Source organism: Camelus dromedarius, chromosome 9 (genome assembly GCF_036321535.1).
Source record: "Camelus dromedarius isolate mCamDro1 chromosome 9, mCamDro1.pat, whole genome shotgun sequence".
Lineage (NCBI taxonomy): Eukaryota > Metazoa > Chordata > Mammalia > Artiodactyla > Camelidae > Camelus > Camelus dromedarius.
This window is the reverse complement of record NC_087444.1, coordinates 65989578-66013341: the sequence shown is the minus strand read 5'-3', so window position 1 is coordinate 66013341 and position 23764 is coordinate 65989578. Positions and strand designations below refer to the sequence as shown.

At 38.0% G+C, this 23764-nt stretch overlaps 2 protein-coding genes across 3 annotated transcripts in view; one reads left to right on the top strand and one right to left on the bottom strand.

The window, feature by feature from the left end:
- LOC135322099 (metabotropic glycine receptor-like) overlaps positions 1-23764 on the top strand; it is a 38978-nt gene that overhangs the window by 1826 nt on the left and 13388 nt on the right. The window lies entirely within an intron of this gene.
- LOC105104018 (ADP-ribosylation factor-like protein 5B) lies at positions 1116-18325 on the bottom strand. 2 transcript variants are annotated; one of them, XM_064489657.1, is made up of 5 exons: positions 18020-18325; positions 9799-9859; positions 8097-8244; positions 5485-5568; positions 1116-1549 (listed from the first exon to the last, which is right to left on the bottom strand). In XM_064489657.1, exons 1-5 carry the CDS (start codon positions 18063-18065, stop codon positions 1475-1477), a joined length of 414 nt encoding a protein of 137 aa, XP_064345727.1. In that variant the 5' UTR covers positions 18066-18325; the 3' UTR covers positions 1116-1474. The 2 variants fall into 2 exon arrangements, with proteins under 2 accessions (XP_064345727.1, XP_064345728.1); XM_064489658.1 differs by lacking the exon at positions 1116-1549 and having other exon boundaries at positions 3567-5568.

Sequence of the window (23764 nt, the reverse complement as noted above, 5' to 3'; positions counted from 1 at the left end):
ATCTTTGGGGTGAGGAACTCCTAAGAGCTCTTAAGAGTGAAAGTGAACAGAAAGGAGAGCAGAAACTCCAAAGAGGGCCTGGGAGAGGGTATAGATTGGAATCCTCCTCAAATCCCAGTGGGAAGAAGGTTTTAGGGGTTGAGCTGCTTCTCTACCTCTTGGGAAACTGGGCAAAAGTGAGAAACGTTTGTGTGCGTGCGCGCATTTTACTGCCCTTTTGTCACAAGGACAGGATGATGACTTGGTGAAAGATACCAGCAGGCGCACTGGGTGGCAAATGGGAGGAGTCAGAAAACTTCTTTGTCTTGGCACTGTCATTTACTGCTGAATGACCTCAAATAAGTTGCTTTATCTTTCTGGGCCTCAGCTACTTATCAAGTAAGGGAGTTAAACTAGATGGTCTGAAGGAGCCATCCAGTTATAAAATTCTGCAGCTGTTAATACTGGCAATGCTTGAGAAGGCATAAATGAAAAGCAACCCCTTTCCTTCGATTCTGTAGGACCATATTAAATGTTTTTTCCGTCTGTGTGTGTCCTTCTATCTCTTTCACAAGGATCTTGACTTAAACCAGCATAACTCTTTCTTAGTTTAATTATAATCTCATTTCCTCTTGATTCCTGCAGGATCCAATTAGTAAGAGCTGAGCCTAGCTTTGAATCTTTGCCATATTGTTTGCTCAGAAGAGGAAAGATCAGCAGATGCCATTTACTTCCAGAAAATTGCTTTTGGCCTTCACATAAGCCTTTTCAGGGAGTCCCAGGTCCCAGGATTGAAAGATGGATCCTATCTATTTATGTCTCTCTCTCTCTAATATATATTTTATGTTACTCTCCATGCTAACTGCTTTGCATGCATTATCTTGATCAATCCTCACAACATTCTATGAAATTAGGTTTTATTAATTTCCCTATTTTACCAAAAAGGAACCTGAAGAACAGAGAGATTAAGTTTCTTTCCCAAGATCACAAAGCAGCTAAGTAGTAGAGCCAGGATTTGCACTCATTTCATACTTTTAACCACTATGCTAACCTGTCTAATGAAGGTGTCCTGAGTGCTGCATGTATTATAGCTGCTGTGTAAAAATATATGTATTTTCAAGGGTCAGACAAGGGGCTGGGGATGAGAACCATTTATTTTCAGAAGTATGTCTCTTAAGGCTTAGAAATTATGGGTCACCTAAATGAACTCAGGCCTTCTGCTAGCCAAGATAAAAGGCTGGAAACACAAGGGGTCTGAGGTTGTGAAGGCTCACATACCCCCTACTTAGTTCTTGGACTACGTTCAGAAAATAGTGTGTTTCTTGCTGAGTCTCTTTAAGTGCCCTCATAGTCATCGATGGTGTTCTTTGGCCAAGGCGTGAAGCCAGGCCACTTAGTGTCTGGCTCTCTACAGGATCTGGCCCCTCCTGGCAGCATGCATGACCAGCAGAGTAAGCGCTCTCCTGTGAGTGCTTCTGCCCATGTCCCGTGCCCCTCAGGTGCAGTATTGAGGATTCACACAGATGTTAATTATTGGAACTGGAAGAAATCCTAGGTCAGATGGTTCCTCCTGTTTCACAGATAAAGGAGCAGATCAGAAAGGTGGAGTGACTTGCCCAAAAATCACATATCAAGTTTTTAACAACAGAAATAGGATCCAGGCCTTCTGCCTCTGCTTCACACTATGCTTGCCATAAATATATGCTTAAAGCACATTTCTGTGGCTCTCTGGGCCTCTGCACACAACTTATGCTGAGGGCATAGTTTACGCTCTATCATCTTTTAGGACCAAAAAGGAAAAAAAAAAAAAAAAAAAAAGCCCATATAACAAAGCTGTTGTTTTTTTTTAATTGAGATATAGTCAGTTTACAATGCTGTGTCAATTTCTGGTGTAGAACATAATAATTCAGTCATACATATACATACATATATTCATTTTTATATTTTTTTCATTATAGGTTACTACAAGATACTAAAGTTCCCTGTGCTGTACAGTAGAAACTTGTTTATCTACTTTATGTATAGTAGTTGTATCTGCAAATCTCACACTCCCAATTTACCCCTTCCTAAGCTCTTCCCCAACTGGTAACCATAAGTTTGTTTTCTATGTTTGTGAGTCTGTTTCTGTTTTGTAAAAAAGTTTGTCTAATTTTTTTTTTCAGATTCCATATACGTGATATCGTATGGTATTTTTCTTTCTCTTTCTGGTTTATTTCACTTACCATGACAATCTTAGGTTCATCCATGTTGTTGCAAATGGCATTCTTTTATTATTTTTTATGACTGAATTGTGTTCCATTGTATGAATATACCACAACTTCTTTCTCCAGTCATCTGACAATGGACATTTAGGTTGTTTCCATCTTGGCTATTGTAAATAGTGCTGCTATGAATATTGGGGTGCAGGTATCTTTTTGAATTAAAGTTCCTTCTGGATATATGCGCAGGAGTGGGATTGCTGTGTCATGTGGAAAGTGTATTTTTGGTTTTTTTTAAGGAATCTCCATAGTGTTTTCCATAACAACTGCACCAAACTACGTTCCTATCAATAGTATAGAAGGGTTTCCTTTTCTCCACACCTCCTCTAGCATTTATCATTAGTGGACTTTTTAATGATGGCCATTCTGACTGATGTGAAGTGATACCTCATTGTAGTTCTGATTTGTATTTCTCTGATAATTAGCGATATTGAACATTTTTTCATGTGCCTACTAGCCATTTGTATGTCTTCCTTGGAGAACTGCTTGCTTAGGTCTTCTGCCCATTTTTGGATTGGATGGTTAGTTTTCTTATTAAGTTGTATGAGCTGTTTATACAGCTGCTGATTTTTTAAAAAATATTATATTGTTTACTTCAAACATTTAAGAAAAAATATTTCAGTGTGTCATTTCTGTCTCTTCAAACTCATAAAAGGCAAAGGTTTTTTATATTGTTGATGCTTTATCATCTAAGATGTGTATTCTAAAATTTTATAATGTAACTGAATAGTACATGACAGGTATGGTAACAGGGTAAACCACAAATGAATTTTTGGGAAGCCATGGGAGTTCTTAATCATGATTTTAAATACATTTTGAATCTACAGAATGTTATTTGCAAAAATGAGGCTTTTAAAAATCAGTATCAAAAAATCTATTGGTAATGATTTTCTTATGGAAGAAGAGAAGAAACTTTGTTGTTAAGATTTTCATTTAATTTCAGTGAATATTTCAGCTACAGTTTCCTCAGGTCTAGCATACAAGATTCAAGCATTTAAATTACATTTTATTTTTAGACAGTATAAATCCAGTACATGAAATTCAAAAGTAATGTGGAGAACATGCTCAATTATCGTCTTATATTAATGCTTATCACTGTAAAACACCTCTCAGAATAAATTTTATTCCCGTCTGTTTCAGAATGATACAAGTTTCTTAAATTCTAAGGCCTGGCATAAAACTCCCATTGGAAGAGAAACTTACTGCTCATTTCTTTTTCTTCCCCCCCCCCCCAGAAGTGGTATTAGTTGCTTTACCTAAATGGCTCATGAGTCTTTTGTTATAGACTAAACAGTGTAAGTATTTTAGGCCTCATCTTCCATTCCAGCAAAAAAAAAAAAAAAAAAAAAGTGAGAGTTAATAATTTAAGGTATACCCTAAATTACTTTTATTTATCACATTAGGTTTGTGATGTCTCGGTAGAGTTTTCTTTAAAGTTAAGTCCTTTAGTTTTGCATATGAATTGTTCTGTGTGGAACTTAAAGTACTATGGAATTGGATCTCATTTTGCTAAACCATAGTTACCTTCCTGGTGGTGGAGGGAAATGTTCAGTGCCTAGGATGAATACAAGTGTTTGTTGAATTTAAATTAAGGTAAAGGAAACTTTGAGACTTAATTCTTACTTGATGAGCAGTAAGGGATTTTGGAATTCATTTGATGCCTTTCCTCTTCCCATTGCACAGTGGAGACTCAGACCCAAAGGGCTGAAGGAATTTGCTAGGGTGGTGTAGGTTTTTGGGGTGTGTTAGAATTTAGACGTTTATAGAATATCCATCCAGAACACATTCTCCTCAAGCACACATGGAACATAATGCAGGATAGATCACATGTTAGATCACAAAACAAGTCGTAATAAATTTAAGAAGACTGAAATCATATCAAGCAAGCCAGAATGGTATGAAACTAGAAATCAATTACCAGAAGAAATCAATTTCTAGAAGAAAACAGGAGAATTTACAAATATGTGGAGGTTAAATAACATGCTCCTGAACAATGAATCAGTCAATGAAGAAACTGAAAGAGACATTTTGAAGCATCTAGAGATAAGTGAAAATGGAGGTATAACATACCCATGCTTATGGGACACAACAAATGAATTTCTAACAGGGAAGTGAATAGTGATAAAGTCTTCCATTAAGAAACAATAAAAATCTTAAACAATCTAAGGTTATAGTTCAAGGAACTAGAAAAAGAACAAATTAAGCCTAAAGTCAGTAAAGGAAGGAAATAATGAGATCGGAGCAGAAATACACAAAATAGACAATGGAAGAGATGAAACTAAGGGTTGGCAATGGAAGAGATGAAACTAAGGGTTGGTTATTTCTCCAAAGTTTAAAGCAGAGTACTCTAGGAGGTGTTGGGCAATAATTACTAGTCTTTGTATAACCTAAGCTCACTGATTAATGCTTACTGCAGCACTGTTTATACTACCAAAATACTAGAAATAACTTAAGCGTTCATTAATAGAAGAATAGATGAAATGTGGTATATTCATACAGTGGAATTCTATGTAGTTGTTAAAAGGAATGAACTAAAGCTGCATGTACTAACATAGATAAATCACAGTGTTGTGCAAAAAACCCCCTAAACCAAGGTACAGAAAGATTACACACACACAAACACACACAGGATACCAACATATAAAGTTGTTTTATCAACATGGAATATTATATTGTATAGAACTGATAGGTATATAAAAAAAGTAATAAAAGTATAAAATTACACACAGGAGTAATGATCACTACCTTTTGGATGGGAGAATTCTTTTAGAAATCTCTGAAGACAAGGGAAGGAAATCAGATTGGAGAGGTGTAAGATTTAGTATCTTATGTTGACTGGTGGATACATGAATGTATTTTATTATCTAAGTCCTTTGTATATAAGAACTATTTCAAAAAATGATCCCAAATTATTCACTAAAGAATTTTCAGCTTTAATAAGCTCAAGGGGGAAAAACACTTATATTTTCCTCTTTCTTGCCTCAATTTATCAGAATTTTTAAGGTATGGCTAAGTAGTTTGAAAAATATTTTCAATAATGGTATTAATCTCCAAATTAATGTGGTAGGCTTTATTAAGTTTAATAAAGCACTAAAAATTTTGACTTGAAAGCTTTCATCAATTTAATATATGAAACATTGTTAACAATAAAATAACTGACAGCAGAGGACATTAATCATTGTAAAAAAGCAAAACCTGTATATGGATACCTTACTCCATTTATTTTATGTTTGCTTTCATAATTTACCTTATGAGCCAACATTCTGTATAATTCTTCTTTTGTAATAGCTAGTTGTTCTCCGTCAATGCTATTGACCACAGGAATGATGAACTAGAAGTGAAAAAAAGAAAAAGGAAGAAAATTGAAGGGGATGTGAGGTGCTCTGCAAAACTACTCTAAGTGCTAGAAGTACTTTCTGTGATGGCATCATCATCACTATAAAACGGTCTATTGAATTTTCATCATCAGGAGTTTACATTATACTGAATCACATCAAGCAGCAAAATCCAAAGGTTAATAAGAAAAATAACTCATAATTCAACAAATAAAAACCATGCCCAAGTTTATTTTCAAATGGTGATGCTTGAATGTATAATATATACCCTAATATGTACTAAGATTTCTTTTAAAATGCAGGTAATAAAAAGTAGTTTTTAAAAAGAAAGTCACAGTAATTTAAGTAACTTTCACTAAAACTTAAAAGTACTCTGTACTCATTCAAGCAATCGATAATTATGTTTAAGACAGTCTCCTGCCTCTTAGAAAGAGGCTAGTTTTAAAGAAAGACAAGAAACACGTTTTAAAAAACTAACAAGAGATTCTTACATGACAATATCAACAATAAAAGGGCAAGAAAAATGTGCTAAGTAGAAATATACTTGGGTGTTAGTAACATACTAAAGATGCAGATGAAATTAAAGAGTGCAAAGAGAACAGGAGAAAGCTATTGGTAATGCTGTGCATGAAGAAAGGTGAAGGTAATACATTAAAAATAATGTATCTTTGATAAGAAAAATAAGAAGATAAAGTGAGAAAGGGCCCCTAAATGGAACACTTTATGCAGAAGAAAAAGCTAAGAAGTGAGATGAAGTGGTTTCAAGAGTTATAGAAGAGAAGTGATGTAACGAAATCGACACAGGAAGGGTAGAATCAGATTATTCAGATGGCTTTAAAATTAGGGAAAGAGACAACTATAGGAACCTGAATATAAACTGAGAAAGGGCTGAGAATGATAAAAGAAAAGAAAATAGAAAGGATAAATATAAGAAACACGGCAAAATTTCTTATGGGGAGGTAACTATAAATTAATGAGAGGAAGGTGTCAGGAATTAATCAACAACTTTGACTCGCTGTATTAAAATGGAGACATTTCAGCTTTTGAATGATCCCTCCATGTAAAGAATTGAAGAAGCAAGACCAGGGTGAACAAGGCGATGGGAGAACCACCACACACACAAGAGCCCTACAAGAGTCTGACTGCAAGTGCCATGTGCTATGCTGGTGGGCTTACATCAGAGGCCAAAGGTTCTTTGCAGTAATTTTGATATTCTTGTAGAAATGGTTTATTTAAAGAACATTTCCTGCAAATGGCATCAGTAATAATGTACCCCTTTCTGGATCCACGCAAAGTCTTCTAAAGTTCCAGCAATTTCAAAAACTACCACTTAGTAATGCTGTAAATATACGTGGATCAGCCAGAACCAACTTTTACCTATTCACCAAAGATAAGTGTCCTTTTCACACTTGGAGCTAACTGTCAGCTTTGAAAACATTCCAACAGCTATGCTTCAATGTTGTTCTTTCCTTACTCTCTAACAAATTTTAGTTTTAGAATGATATTTTACTGCAGAAAGATACATTAAACCAACCTATAACCATAAATACTAGCTTCCCAACTTATCTTCCCCCTGCAAACTAAAAAAAAAAAACCAAAAAACAAAAAAAAACTTAGTGCTCCCACATCTGCTGAACATCTATGATGTGCCATCTTGGTGTGACCACTCGTACACTGCCCTGGACTATATATGCACATACACATATGCTATTACAATATAAACCTAGAGGAATACATGGTTCTTTTTTTAAAGGCAATTTATTCACTCAAAATTCCTTGCGTCAGTACTCCACCTCCTCTGCACTCCCACCCCTCAAAAAAGACTCAAGTTTTAAGAGGCTTCCATTTAGAAAAAATAATTAATTTTGTGTACCCCTTTGCAAAGAAAAATTATAGACCCAAATGGGCATTAGTATTCCCAAGGACAAACCTCTCTCAATCACACTGCACAGTTTAAAACAAACAAACAAACAAACAAAAAACCTGCCTGTAAGAAATAAAAACAAAAGTAGAAGATATTCCAGAATTGTTGTCCAGCTTGACTGTGAACTAGGAAAATAAAATAAATGACAAGAGAACACTGGGGAGGGGCTGGCCTGCATATCCATTTGCTCTTCAATTAAACCAAAATCCTCCCAAAACTGTGAATGCTCAATTTCATATTACTTAAAAATCCTGTATTAAATTACACTTATAGTATTTTCTTCCTTCCCTAACCAGGGCCTCTTACAAAGTTGGGAAAGTTTACATAGTTTATTCCAGTGTCCGATTTCTCCAACAATGGAGCTCTATCAGTATCACCCTCAGGGGCCACCAAGAGCAAGCCTGACTACAGAAAGCACTCCACTGACGACAGCCCCCATTACTCCTCCCGCCTGCCCTTCTCTTCTACTTGAGGACCTCACATTCCTCACAAAAGAGAATCTTATTGAAAGGCAGATGTCACTATGCCTTATGTCCAGTCTGTTTTCTGGGTTTACCCCTTGGTTGTTTTCATTCAAATTCAGAAGTACCTGTAGCGTACCTCGGTGTTTGTGTAATATGTGTTCCACGATGACCGCAGGGACTCCTGACCACCAATATCCCACGTGAGAAAATGAGTGTTCTTCACGACTGTTTCTTCAACATTGCTTCCTGTGGTTGGAGATGTATGAACCACTTTGTTCATTAAGCTGTTAAAAGACAGACACCATAAAACCTCGTCAATCCCGAGAACCTGAAGCACATTTTCCCTGTACTTTTATATGAATCAACCTTCCTTACTTGCATCAGTGATGGTAACCACTAGCAACAGAAATGGAACCCCAGAGAACATTTGTGCAAATACCTAGACAGAACAAATCCTGAAGGAAGGCTGGTTTTTTTGTTCTTTTAATGGAGTAAACTACAGGCTTGATCTGGATAGAAGGCAACTGTGAGGAGAAGTTGCATCTCTGTGGCCAAAATTCCAGTAGCTCCCGTGCCCTGTTACTGGCTAGAGCAGAACCAATGCCCCATCCTGAAAGAGCAGGTTTCCAGGTGACTTTCCTCAACTTGCAAAGTAGTCACCGTTGCACAGTAGGCTGTCTGTAATTCTGAAGACTATTTATGTGAGAAAACAGACCCAGCTGAGGCATAAAAATTACTGCATGCCTATTAACTGAAACTGCAGTCTTGAAAACACCTTGGGCAAATGAAAATGTACGTATTAGAATGCTGATGCTCCTATCACATGTATTATCAGAATCACCAGTGAAGCTACACTAATTAATTCAACAAATACATATTTACCTATAACACATCAGTACTGTGGTGGAAAAGCTTATAACTCTCTCTTGGGTTTTATATATTTGTACATACATATCTTGAAGCTATGTGCAAAATTACTTCAACAGTGATGGCAGGTTTCTGAAAGGTTAAGTCATATTAAAATACATCATGGCCAATGAATGAATGTTTAAAAAAGAAACACGTGGTTATTAAACTCTGAAACAAGCCAGAAGTTGGTAGCTTTTTAGCAAAATAGCTGAAAATACATAAGAACTGCTTAAGTGAAAGCTCTCAGCTGCTACACTTAAGATGCGGCGCGGAGAGGTTAAGAGACACACGATGGTGCGCGGCATTTAGTAACTATTCGTTACAATGTAGGGACACAGATTCATTTCCATTGCTTAACAAGGATCATTTCTTTGGAACCAAAGATAATGGGAGGTCATCTGACAAGGGGATTGATGACCTGTTAAAATTTCCTTAAAGTATTAAAGTATTTCTCTAAAAGGCTCAAGCCTCTTCCTATTGCAAGCTACTAACGCAGTTATTATCAGGGGCGATCTTCATTTCTGGTGAGTTGCCAAGTCTGGAAATGTTTAAAACTTCCAGAGCTATTAGGCAGGAGAGTAGCAGAAACTTCCTAGATAGGCATCTGTCTGGCCACATGCACCTCAGAGCGGGAAGACCTAAGTGAAACGCACTTTATCCCTTCGTTCCAGCGCGAGGATGTGTGCTTCACTTAGTTTTAGTTTAATATTAATTCTTTCTTTCAAGGCTGGAAAAAGACATGTGTTTTTGAAGGCTGTAGCAAACATACAACAGTTTACACTATTCACTTTTTAATAAATTTTGTGTCTGGTAGAAGACAAAACCACGTGTCTTAAGTTTTCCCACTATAATGGTATCTCATTCTAATTATACAAAATTAGTTCCAATAACTAAAATAACAAAAACCTTAATTAAACCCACATACTTACAATTGATAAAGAATGGTGGTCTTCCCTGCGTTATCCAGTCCCACTATGATTACTTTGTGTTCTACAAACAGAAAGCAAACCATAAACAGTTAACATTGTTGCATACTTCAGTTACGTGCTTTCAACAATGATTATTAGTAAGCTCTCTAATGAGAATCATTCACTGGATATTTATGCCTGGATTAAGATATGGAAAGAGAGCTTTATGATGTCAAGGCTACCTGCCTTAAGTGAGACAATCTAGTATGATATTCTTTTCCATCTCTTATAAATAAAAGAATGTGGGAGATGAGTTAGAGAAGCACAAGAGGACTGCATCACTTATACTGAGTTTGGGGGGGAAAGCCAAGACATTAAGGACTTAAAATGTTAAGTACAAAGGAATAAAATGTTTTACACACGTTTGCCCTCTACCAATCAAATTAGCTTTTTATCAAGTTTTTAAATCCAAACACCTGGATGTTTTCCCCACTTACATGTACCAAGATTTTTTTTTTTCACTAAAAAAAAAAAAAAAAACAAAACCCAACTGAAAGCATAAAAACTGAAGTTTTCCCTGTCAATAACAGGCACGTAATTTCAACCAGTTTTCACTCCTTCCATTAATTTATGGATAAATAAGCAATTACAAAAGAAAATAAAAACAAAACATCTCTTCAGTTCCCTCCTCTGGTCTGCTGCTATGCACTGAAAACAAGGCAGTTCTTTCTTAATGATTTTTAACGCCTGTCTAATTAGTCTGTTAAGTGGGAGATGTTCTGAAACCTCCTTAGAACAGTCCAGATATCTTCTTTTCTAGATTTGAACCTCTCTATACAGAATATTTTGAAGATTCCTCCTCCCCAGGGCAGAATGCATAAAAAGCTACCAGTGAACCTCAACAGGGTATGTAAGGAAGTCACATAAACCTTCACACAATCAGCTGATTTGTGGTGAATGATCTGACACATTTCAGAGCACAACCCTGCTGCTCTTGTTAACCTCTGAAGAATGTCAAAATTCAGATTATACATCTCATCAAGTATTAGCTGATGTTCCTACCCTAAAGTGTCCATACGCATCAGTCAAAAAAAGGGGCCCTAATTCACAGACGAGTTCTCACGTGGTCACTTTGGACATCTTATTTCACTACAAATCTCTTCCCAGAGACCAAGCTGCACCTCTCCTCCCAGCAAAGGTCTGAGAATAGTATTTCCAGTGTTACTCATGGATGTCTCTCCAGAGCCAGACACAAAGCATGTCTGATTATATTAAATGAAGGAAAAGGTCCAATCACAGAGCTTTGGTTTAATTTTGACCAAGTGTTTGCACACAAGTTTCTCTACAGGCTTGGCTGTGATGTTTATTCTCCTGGATTTCCTTAAAAGCTGGCTCATATATTTTTGTAAGCAAGGAATAAAGACTATACAGGATGAGGCTTCAAAAGAAAATCAGTAAGCACACTTGCTTGTAGACAAATATGGGTAAAATGGCTATCAAGAAAAATGATGAAGTGGGGAGGGGTTATAGCTCAGTGGTAGAGCACATGCTTAGCAAGTAGGAGGTCCTGGGTTCAATCCCCAGTACCTCCTCTAAAAATAAACAAACCTAATTACCTCCCCCCACCAAAAAAGAAGAAAGAAAAATGATGAAAAAGGAATTTTAAAAAATTAAGTGAAAGAAAAAAATCAAAGAAAAAGTTTATCCTCTTACTGACACCCCCCTTTTTTTTTTAACTAAACTCATTTTGAAATTTTAGTGCAGAATACCAAACAATGTATATAGAATAACATGTGAAAAGTATTAGAGAAGCACTAAATGCTGGCAGTTAACTGGCAGTTAAATACTTCACAGTGTTACTGTGAAATAATATGTTAACATTTATTTAATCACATGAAAATTGGATATCGTTAAAATGTGTGATGAAATGACCAACTTTTAAGATATAAGAAATTCCCTGAAATGTCATGCAATACGGATTGCTACCTTCTAGGTACATGATGTTTGTGCTAAGACTGTCATGGGATGAGAACAAGCCATACATAACAGAGTATGTGAACGATGCTAACTAAATAAACAGAAATGCCCTCTGCCAAAGACAGTGACTCCAAACTGGAATATCGCACATACAGAAAATAAGTTTGCATTATTGCAATGGGGTAGGCAGTAAAATGTCAGAGATAACACTACAGTCTGAGACCTGAAGCCCTAGACAGCAATGTGGAGGTGCCAAGCAAGGCAGCCTCTTGAGAGGGAGAGGGAGAGAGAAAAAGAAAGTGAGAGAGAAAGAAAGAGAAAGAAAGAGAAGGAAAGAAAGGAAGAAAGAGAAAAGCTATTTTAAAAACAAAAAAACCAAGAAATTCTGCCCTATATTATACTTATTATAGAATGATAAAATATCATGGCTTGGAACAGAATGCAGAACTTGAGCTCTACTCCTTCCCTCCCACCTCCACCTCTTCATCAAGAAAGGCACCACCTATATGGCAAACCTGAGGAACCCAGGTCTCCAAAAATGCACAGAACTACTGACCTGGCCCACTTGGCAGATTTTATAGATATAGAAATTACAGGCCTGTGAAGTTGGGGGGGGGGGACCTGCTATTATCAGCAAAGATATACTTCAGGAATAAAGGCAAAATAAAGACGTTTTCAGATAAAACCACACTATAAAAATGGTAGTTTTTCAGCTTGAAGGGCAATTACACAAGATGGAAATTCAAAACATGAAAAATAGTAATGTGGGTAAATATAAGAAAAATTTACTGTCTTTAAAGGACGTGATTGTCTATGGCAAAAATTATAACACTGTATTCTGCAACTTACAACACACGTAGACACAATACAAACACGTAACCTGTATAAAGGACTAGAGGAGGGGAGAGTACAACTCCATATACAGTTTAAAGATTCTTAAAACTTCCAAGCGTTAGATTATTAACCCTTAGTAGCCTTAGACTGCAAAAAGGTAAGAATATATGTTGCCTAGAATGACCATCAAAATGATGCTAAGTGGAATTTTAAAAAAGGCAAAAAATAAATTAAAATAGAATCCTTCAAAAAAAATAAGTTAACCCACAAGAAAGTGGGAAAAGAGGAATAGAGTAATAACAAAACAAAAGAGATGGGACAAACAGAAAACAAATGATACAACAACATACCTTAACATCTAACCATATCATAAATCCAAACATATCAATAAATTGGGTCAACATTCCAATTAAAAGAGAATTTCACCCTAGATAAAATAAACAAGATCCCAACATACGCTCTCTACAAGAGATACACATTAAGATATAAAATATATAAAGAAAATTAACACCTTAAACAAACATGCATAGAACATTGCATACAGAATACACGTTCAAGTGCAAATGGTACATATACCAAACAGACTATTTTGATGAAGTATAAAAGTCCCAATAAATTTTTGAAAAAAAAAAAAAAAAAGCTTACAGAGCATGCTTCTGACTGTGACAGGAGGGAAGAGGGCAGGGCACAGCCATTCAAAGAATGGACAGCAATTAACACCAAAATGGCATAAGTTCAATTCCCATTAGGCCTTGAGGCTCAAGATGGTGGAAGGTTTGGCTTCGAGTAGACCTTGAGCTTCATTATATCCTCACTGTAATATCTTAACATGAATAACATGAATAACACGCCCACAGGCACCAAGACAGCTCCAAGGCTAATTGTAAAAGGTCAAAGAGTGGGCAGTGGCCAAATTCCCAGGAATCCCAGCCCATTCCCCAGGGTAGTTAGGATGGTCCTCCCACCAGTGAATTTATGAAGCTAAGGAGCACATAAAAACTGGCCACACGGAAGCTCATTGCCCCCTCTGGCTCCCTCCTCTTCAGAGATGGCCTGCACTGTCTAGGGAGTGTGTACCTACTCTTACTATAACCTAAGCACCCAACCCACACACCTTGTGGCCTTTCGGTGAACAGCCTACACTCTATGCAGTATGGATCTCTCTAAACAAATCTACCTTTACTCAACTGTGGCTCGCTCTTTAATTCTTTCCTGCTTGAAGCCAAGAATCCAGTCCTGGCCAGGCAGGTCCCAAGGGCTCAACCGAGGACCCTCCTCACACCCCCCATACGTTTTTCCCTGCATCACGAAAACAAATATTTGGAAACCATAACAACACTTGTAAAGATACCATAGGTCAAGGAAGAAATCAAATTTTTTCATGTTTCAAACTAAATGAAATATAACATGTTAAAACCTGTGGAATAAAGTTAAAGCAGTAATTAACAGAACAGTTACAGCTTTAAGATGCTAACAGATGAAAGGAAAAAGAAGCAAAAACAATGCCACACACCCAACCCTTAAGAAGATGGGAAGAGGGGAGTAAAGTAAACCAAAAGTAAGTAGAAGGAAGTAAATAAACAACAGGAATTAGGAAGAGACAATAGAGGAAAAACATCTCTTCTTTGAAAAGTTTAACAAAACAAAATGGGGAGAAACTACTTCCAAAATGTACCTGAAGTCATTGCAGGAGAAGACAAAGTCTAGAGATAAAAATCAACGACACAAATTAACTCATTTACAAAACAGAAACAGACTCAGAGAAAACAAACTTATGGTTACCAGGGCAGGATGTGGGTGGGAAGGGATAAATTGGGAGTTCCAGATTTGCGGATACTGTCTACAACATATAAAATACATACACAAGTTTCTACTTAATAGCACGGGGAACTATATTCAATATCTTGTAATAACCTATAAGGAAAAAAATAAGAAGGAATATATGTATGTATACGTATAACTAGAACATTACGCTGTACACCAGAAATTGATAAAACTTTGTAAGCTGACTATACTTAAAGAAAAAAAATTTTTTAAATCATTTGAGTTTCAACAGACTCCAAAGTAATCCACTGGGAAAGAAAAATCTTCAGTAAATTATACGGGGACAAGCAGATATTCTTCTAAAAAATTAGTAAGTCACAACACCTACCCACATAACCCCCAAAATAATTTTAGATGGCTCATGGGCGTAAGCATAAAAGCTAAAGCTTCACCAAAATAAAAAATCTTCATTCAAAAATGTTAAATAACAAACAAACAAAAAACTCCATTGGCAAAATTCCCCTTTAAAAAAATGAATATGAAAAAAAAAAAAAGACACTGAATAGGGAAGCCATGGTAGAGGAAAAGGGGAATATTCACAAAATGTAGCTTATAAAAAACTCAATTCCAGAAAATATAAATAAATACAAATAGTTTTTTGACCAAAAAACAAACAAAAAAACCCCAAAACAAAAAAATGGGGAAAGATTTGAACATGCTGCAAAAGAAGATACACAAATGGCCAATTAGCACATGAAGAAGTGTTTAACCCCCAAAAGTCATCAAAGAAATGCAAAGTGAAAGCAAAGTGAGGTACCACTGCACACCCAGCAGGCTGACTGACATTAGGATACTGGCAACACCACATGTCAGTAGAGATGTGGAATAATTAGAAATGTCAAATGTTGCTGGTCGAAGTACAAAAATGGTATAATCACTTTGGAAAATCTAACAGTTTCACTTACTACAACCTATTATGATGCAAATGAAGAAACAAGCCATAGTATATTCATGCAACAGAATTATTTCCAATAGATCTATGAGGAAAGTTTCCAGTGAAGAGCTAACATAAAAATAGAAACAGAAGGGAAAAAAAATCTTAAGACACTTAAGACATACCATTATGAAGCAATGCCACAAGAATTTTAAAAAACAGCAAATAAGAAAAAGCATTTATAAACTAAAAATAAGATAGCTGAACCAAATATTCAAAAGATTTGGAAGACAAAGGAAATATCCCACAAACTTATTTTTTTAAAAAAGTGAAAGTAAAATGGAAAAGAATATCTGATAATAAATTTACTACCATATGACCAACAAGATTCTCAGGAAAGTAGAAATCCTAAATAGTAAAAAAAAAAAAAAAAAAAAAAAAAAAAAAAAAAAAAATCTTAGAATGGAAAAAAATGCAACTTTGTGTTAAAAAGGTGCAGAAGGCCTAGCACAATGAATCAAAAAATTACATAACAGGGCACAACTCTTTCAAATTTAAAAACGCCAAGGATAAATGAAAGATTCTAAAATCTACTAGAAAGACTAGGAAAAAAGTCGCAAAATACTGGTGTTAACAACAATACTAGGAGCTGGAGGACAACGACAACATCTTCAAACTTCTGAAAGAAACATTTTCCCAACTCAGAATTCTGTATCTAGCCCAATTATAAATCAAAAGGGAAGACAGACCAAAACATTTTCAGTATTTTAAACTGCAGAAAAATGATCACTTTGGAAAACTTTGCAGGAAATGTCTGAAGCATGTGCTTCATCAAAGAGTAAAGCAAGAAAAACATAAGTTCTAATAAAACAGAAAAGGAAGGCAAATTCCTAGAATGATAGCAAGGACATGTCCAGAACAGCTGTGCACCAGGCACGGAGAGGGACACAGGTCCAACTTGGAGCAGGATGGAACACTGACCGGGCAGAGAGGTGTGTGGACAAACATGCAGGAGAGCTTCTCTATAGCATGAAATGACTTAACCAAACATACAAAGAAAACTAAGGCAATGAAATATTAGTTACTCTACGGGAAAAAAGTTGTAGGAAAAAGGGGAACACTGCAGCACAGCAGTAACTAAACTTTATAGTGACAATAATGAAAAGACAGAGTGTGGATTAAGCCAAAATACTATATAGGGGTGATAAGGGTAAAGCGCCAAAGTATTTTCTGTTCTGCTATAAGAAATAATTAGTACATCTGAAATAAATAAAGTATTCTATGTTGATTTTTACCACTTTTTTAAAAAGACAAATTATACTGTTTAAAATTTCCATATATGCACATTATCCAGAAATATCAAAGTAAACTACTAGGGAAAAAAGGGTAAGGCATTAAAGGCATTTGACTAATATACATCATTTTCAGACTTTAACATTATATAACTTTTTTAAAAGAATGTCTGTGTTACTTCAACATAAAATTTTTATGTTGAGAAACAAAACAAAAAATTGGAAGTTTTTTTATTGGGGCTACAACAAGTAGTAAGACAAAGTTCATGCCTCAGTGAGTTTCGATTGAAAGAAAAAGACAAGTAAACAAATAAGCTTATATGATGACAGGGATAACTGTTACTCAGAAAAATGGTAAAGACAGAGACTGAGTGTCGGGGTGGTAAGAGTGGTCAGGGAAGGAAGGCAGGCAATGTATATGTGTATGTATCTATCTTTAGTAACCTTGAAAAAAGGCTATTTTAGTATTCTTATCAATCTACGGCACAAGTGAGCTAAAGCCATTTCATTCTCTTCATGACTTATTAAGTCCAGGAAAAAAAAACCACACCATATTAGCAGTAACAAATTGGCCATAAAAGACTGCCTTTTTTTAGGCCTGGGCATTAAATGCAAAATGAAACTAGTTGAGTTTTTAAATTGGCTTCAATTACTGAGAAAACATCCTGTTAAAAGAATGCCTAAAACTTTACTTATTGCTGGCCCTTTGTGTGTGGGTCAATTTTCTCTCTTCAGAAGGCATCACATCTGAGTCACTCTGACTCACAACAGGTTTTACAACTTCTCAGCCCTTTGGACTTGCAAGTTTTAGATGTCTCAGAAACACTTCTAGACTAGTTACGGACAAGCAACATAGTACATGGAACCAAAAGCATTCAGTTTTCCAGCACTGAAGAGAGGAATAATCGGTTTGCAATGAAGATTTCCAGGAAACCCGTGAATCTCTACAGGACAACATATTCCCGAGTCCTGGTGAGCAGGTGAAACAAGAGAACGTGAAGGCGCACGGGCTTAAAGAGCAGGGCAGAAAACAAAGCAGCACTAGATTTAAAAAGTTGATAGGTTTGGAAGGAGACACTTATCCTCAGGCAGGACACTTAGGATGCTTAACGAGAGACGAAAAAGGCCCTGCAAGTGCCTCCAGGTAGCATTAGGTGCTTTCCGCTTTCCTTCCCTAAAATCCCCAAATTCTTGGTTTGGCTCTTGGGAGACCAAATGCCCGTTTTCTGACTCTCCATTTCTCCCCGTCATCACGTCTCTCCAGCATCTACTCCCAGCATTAAATACTGAGTTTTTACCCTACCCTCTTGACTAACTCACTGAATTCTCTGCGTCTCAGAACGCAAGTGTCCTCAGAGAGCCATGCCTCCCGAGCTGTCCCCTTCGGCAGCCAGACCCACTTCCTCCGGTGCCAGCCGTTGGGCAGCTCCATCCTTCTTACCTTGGTTACAGAAGAGGCTCCACGGTTTGGTGAAGATCAGCCCCATCACGAGCACCTGGGCGGGCCGCGGGGTCCCTCAGCAGCAGGTGCCTCTACGCGGGGCCCGCACCGCGGCGCTGGCCGCGGGGATCCGAGGAGAAGCCGACTGGGACCGCGCGGGGAGGGCACTGGCTGGCCGGGAAGCCGCGACCGGCCGCCCTGCTACCCGGCAGGAGGCGCCGCGCTGAGTCCCTGCCCGAGAGTCCTTCGTTCGAGTCCACTGAGCCCAACGCTGACCCGCAGTCCCCTTAGTCTGAACCCACCCACCCACCGGAGCCTCAGCAAGTCCCAAGCCCGCCTCCGCCCCGCCTCCCCCGCTTATCCCGGAAGGACGGCGCCGGACGTCGGCGGGCTGATGTCGCCCCCCCGCCTCCGACGCGGCGTTTCCTCGGTTTCACTTTCTGCGGGCGGGCTCCCCGCCTCCGGGTGGCGGGACGGCGGGGGGGCGGGGTGCGCTTGCGAGTCGCGGAGTTTGCCTGGGTGAGCCCTTCTTCTCTCATCGCTGTTCCGAAGTCCTTTCGCTTTCTTGAGTCGCTGCTGGCTGGCAGGAGCGTCCCTGGCCCCTCAGCCTGGGGGCAGAGTGCAATTTCTCTGGCTCAGCCGCCGCCGTTTGCCACCTTTCTGCTGCACAGAAAGGAGTGTTTCAGCTGTCACCCGGTTCAGGCTGGCAGGCAGGCCTGGGGTTTGCCGTGATTTTTAATTTTGAATAGGGTTGATTGGGATAGGATCCATGGAATGCCAGCAGCCACAGAGTTCATGTTTGTGAATAACCTACAGTCCCCCAGTTTTACTAAGTATTTGGTATTTTTCAGGATCCCAAATCCACAAAATAAAACTTACTTTCTGAAGTGTTGAAAGCAAGTAATTTCCTTTAATTAAAGGGGAATCCTAGGAACAGCTGTCTCCTGTTCAACAAAATGGGAAGAAAATCTACAAGTGCAGTACTTGGAGCAAGGAACTATTGTAAACTTACTTACCCAAGTACTTGGGGGGACTGGCTGCAGCTGGAATTGAATTCAGTTTATTACTCAGTTAAGTAAGTGGTGTGTGTTATATATACATGCCAATTCGCTGCTTAATGGTTTCAGTTCCATTTTCCTTTCCGTGGTTACGTTCTACTCTCTTTATCGCTCTTCATTTAGCTTATCATCATCATCACTCCTTACTTTTGGGGATTTTTTCCACACTTCCTTTTTGGATTAGCAATACATTTCAAAAAATAAACTTTTTGTGCTTTATCAAGTGTGTGTTTCTTTTATGTTGTAGTTTGTCATAATGGATTCAGAGTATTAATTCCCAAATGGCCAGAAACAAATGTCTCAAGGTCTTTTCAGAAATAAATAGGAAATACAATTTTAATTACTCTGAGCTTCTGGAGAAGAAGGGAATAAAGGAAGTAAATAACTGCCTTACAATATAGGAAAGTACTTTGCAAATATCTCAATTTGGGGAGGTGGTGTGGCAAGATAGCATTTAGAGAGAATGTTTTACCTGAACTACAGCTTCTGCAGTGCCTACAGGTTGGAGGGGGCTGATATATTATTTCTGTTTTCTGTGTAACTGGGAACTGTTGCCCTAAATTACTTTCTAAAGGTTCTAGATTTTAGTCAAATCCTCACGGAGAGGATTAGATGGATAGGAAACCAGTCACAGAATCTGTAATAATATTTTCTTAGCCAAGGTCCCTCTTTCTGAGAGTATCTACAACATGAGTATTATCTAAGAAGTCATAAAATTCAGTATCTGCTAAATGGCCTCACATTTCAAATGTCCAAACATTATTTTATTTTAATAATGAGCCAAGTGGTACCACTCCAATAATGGACTTGAAGTAGGTTTAAAAAAAAAATAAAAACTTTAATGAATCTTAGTAAAGATGTAAAACTCAGGGAAAATTGAAAATATGTTGGATTAAATTTCTTGATACTGGAATAACACTGGAAAATTTAAGTGACCTCTTGCTTTTTGATAATCCTGCAGACAACTATAATATTTTCTTGAAGTATAGGACTCCATGCAAGGCCCTTCCTTTACTTAAGAAACTTTAATTGCTATTTCTGACTTCTTTCCAGACATCTCTATGTGGATGCCCAGTTCACAGTCAAATGATAACTATCTGAACGTGAGCTTAGTGATGTTTACTCCTGTTAAATCAAGATTTATTGAAATCTTCCTTTATATCATGTTCTTTGCAAGGCAAAGTGAGTGAAAGATGAATTAGCCATACACTTATCTTCCAAGTGACTTTCAGTCCACTAGGGATGGGTAGGAGGGACAGAAAGCATGTTTTTTAAAAAAAATCATATTGTGTGGTAAGGGATAGAATGGAAACTTTTGCAAGTAATTCTTTTTCTAAATGTTCATAGCATCTTATCTTTTCCTCTCTCATGGCATTATTACTTTTACCGTTTAATACAGTCATTTGTCACTTCTATGACTTCAGATTTTTTTGAGGGGTGAGACATGGATATTATGTTGTGTGCTTTAACACAAATTTTTGAGCAGTTTTAGGATTACTGCAAAACTGGGGGGAAGGGACAGAGATATTTGATGTGCTCCTTTCTCCCCCTCCACCACAGCTTCCCTCATTGGTAACATTCCCCCAGCAGAAGGCTGCATTTGTTACCATTGCTGCAACTGCATCCAAACATCACAATCACACCAAATCTGCAGTTTGCATTAGGAATCGTTCTTGGTGTTATACTGTCTTTGAGTTTGGACAAATATATAATGACATGTATCTACCATTAGAATATCATAGGATATTTTTACTGCCCAGAAAATCCTCTGTGCTCTGCTTAGTGATTCCCCTCCCCCCCGTGATATCTTTTTAAAAGCTCTCCAACACATTTAGCTGAGTGCCTTGCATGGGAAAGTAACAGTAAAAGAACAACAGCAGTAACACCATTAGCAACAAAAGTCACTTAAATTGTTGCTAACTATGTGTTAGTCTCTGTTCTAGGGTTTTGTCCCTGTTACTTCATTTAATCCAAACAACAACTCTGCGAATCGGGCACTAACATTATCCCCTTTCAACTGATGAAGAGACTCAGGCACAAGTTAAGTGGAATAACTTGCTCAGACTCACCTAGCTCCTAGTGCAGAGTCCACAGCTGGACAGCAGGTAGTCAGTAAACACCCACTGAAGACATAATAAATTAATATTAGGTAGCTGTTTAAAGAAAAACTTAAACATAGAAGTCTTGGAAATTCTACGTCTGATACTAATGCATTTTCCTTTGGTGTTGGGGCTGCATCATTTGTGGAGACTGTAACAAACTACCTCTGCATTAAAGGATTTTATTTATGTCTGGTGGGGAGCTCCTCAGTAGTGTCTCTGCCCTAAGACACAAAAGATCAACACATTTTACCCCTAGCAGTTCTTTGGTTTTGTTGTCCTGTTTTTCAGATCAGATTGTCGTCAAAGGATGGATGCTTCATTGCCATGCTGTACTCCTTGTGTTATACATGGAAACTTCCCCACTGCTCTGAATATAAACCAGTGTTACCGGCAACACATAACAACTGACTTTACAAATTAATGGAAGGCACCAAACTGGAATTCATTTGGAAACCTGGACCCTGTTGGCCTTCTTAGTCTTTTACCTTCAGGCCCTAAGATAATCATAGCCTGTTGGAGTTAGAAGGGGCTTTGGATCATATGATCCAACCATCTCCTTTTCCAGACAGCAGGCTCCAGTTCAAAGCAGCTCTGACCCACCTGAGTCTACACTATAAATTAAGGGAGGACAGAAATGAGGACAATCCCGTTTAGAGATGAGATGGTCATGCATGAAACAACCGGAGACATGTTTTGAGGACAGCATGAGCTGTTACCATGAAAAAAATTAGCCATTCTCTGTATTCAACTACTCGATGGGGGCCTGGGGAGGACAACACAGGGCACAGGGTACTATGTACCAGGCAGACTGATGGGGTCCACACCAGTGACAGAAGCTAGATTTTGTGGGATTGCAGAGGAATAAGCTGTGCATTCTGGCTGTTGTGTCCAGGGAAGCTGCCGTTTATTCATCTGATCTGTCATTTTTATATAACATATGCTCTGAGCATTACTCTGTATGCTGGAGAATCGGTGAACATGCTTTTTCCTCATGGGATTTATATCCTTATTGAGATACACTGGTCTTCATTTATTTCTGTATCGTTAACAATGAAAATACAGAGACTTGGCAAGGAGTGCGGTTTGGCATTTGCTCGAAATGGAATGGTTTTTAATAGCTTTGAAGTAGATACATTATTTTCAAAGCTCTTTTTCCCCTTCTTTCATTCTTCCTACCCCTCCCCCCAGCTCTTTCTTACTGGACATACTGAGCTGTACTCGGCTCGTAGATAATTCACAAAATATCAATGTTGATATCATTTCCATTCTGTTTACTAAATCAGTGTATGGTAAAACCATTTTTTTCTGTACCGTAATAAGAGAATCAGAATGCTTTACAATGCTGTATAATGGCTTAGAAAGTTGGAATCAGAATGTGTAAGGGGATTTTTTTCAAGGAGGCTGTAGACTCTTACGTTCATTACATTTCTTAATTCTAATGGGGAGGAAGGAGGAAAGAAAAAGGAGACTTTTAGTTATTTGCTTTCTTAATGTGGTTTCTTTGACAGAATAATGCTTCTATATAAGCTCAAAATAAGCCCAGAGAAGAGGTGAAATTAGAAAACAGATATTTAGGATTTTAGGTCAATACCATATGTATCACGTGAGGCTGCACACATTTTAAAAATTTACTGAGCTTTTTAAAGGATTTTCCTAAGTCCATTAACTGTTTTATTATATTGTCCGTTTTCCAAAAATTAAGAATAAAGCAACATTTCCTGTCAGTGAGGAGACTGAACAGAGTGGACGCACTTGAGGCTATGCCTACCTCCTTAAGACATTTAATTTTAAGCTTAAATCCTAATTAGTAACATCTGAGGATTTTTTTTTTAACTTTCCTCCATGTTTGCTGGGCTGGCCATGGCCAGTTTGCCCATCGATCTGTTCCCAGCCTCTCCCTTGCTTGGCAGAGGTGTCAGCATTCTCAGGCTGATTTTCCCAGGTGATGTTGGCTTCCAGCTGTGCCTGGCAAATGGAGGCTGGGTGGGGAGTTAGAGGGCAGTGGGAAGGAAAAGCTAGGGTCCCCCCACCTGCTCTCTCCCCTTTCCCACCGTGATCCACCCCTGCCAGCTGCTCTGTCCCCTCAGGGGTCCGCTTTGTGCCTGGCAGGCTCACTGTTGCTTTAGCTGCTGCTGGGTGGCTGGCATCCCTGGGCTCTGATAACATCACTTCCCTCTGCTCACACGCAGGAGTGAGAGGGGCTGCTTCTGTTCTAACGTCTGGGTTACCTCCTCTTCCCCGGTTTGACTGCTGCAACCATCCAAGTGCCACTGTAACCAATGTTATTAAATCAATTCTTTTTTAAATATTTGGAGTGGTGTCTGTCTTCCTGAATGGTCTTGCAGTAGTATGATGATGACTTTCAGAATTTTCTTTATTCGAGAATAGAAGCAGAATCCCTTTCTTTGGGGCATACCAACTAGAATCGGGTGAAGATTTTTCCTCCAAATTCATGTCTACCTGGAATCTCAGTATGTGACCACACTTGAAAATAGGATCTTTGCAGGTGTTAGTAATTACTGAGGTCATACTGAAATAGAGGGAGGTCCCCAGTCCAGTGACTGGTGTCCTTCTAAGAAGGCTGT

Excerpts from the sequence above, each read along its gene's own strand:
- LOC105104018 (XM_064489657.1), bottom strand. The coding sequence starts at position 18,065 with ATGGGGCTGATCTTCACCAAACCGTGGAGCCTCTTCTGTAACCAAG. Across the intron at positions 9,860-18,019 it reads GAGCCTCTTCTGTAACCAAG|AACACAAAGTAATCATAGTG; the intron begins GTAAGAAGGATG and ends TTCTGTTTGTAG. Across the intron at positions 8,245-9,798 it reads ACCACCATTCTTTATCAATT|CTTAATGAACAAAGTGGTTC; the intron begins GTAAGTATGTGG and ends GTCTTTTAACAG.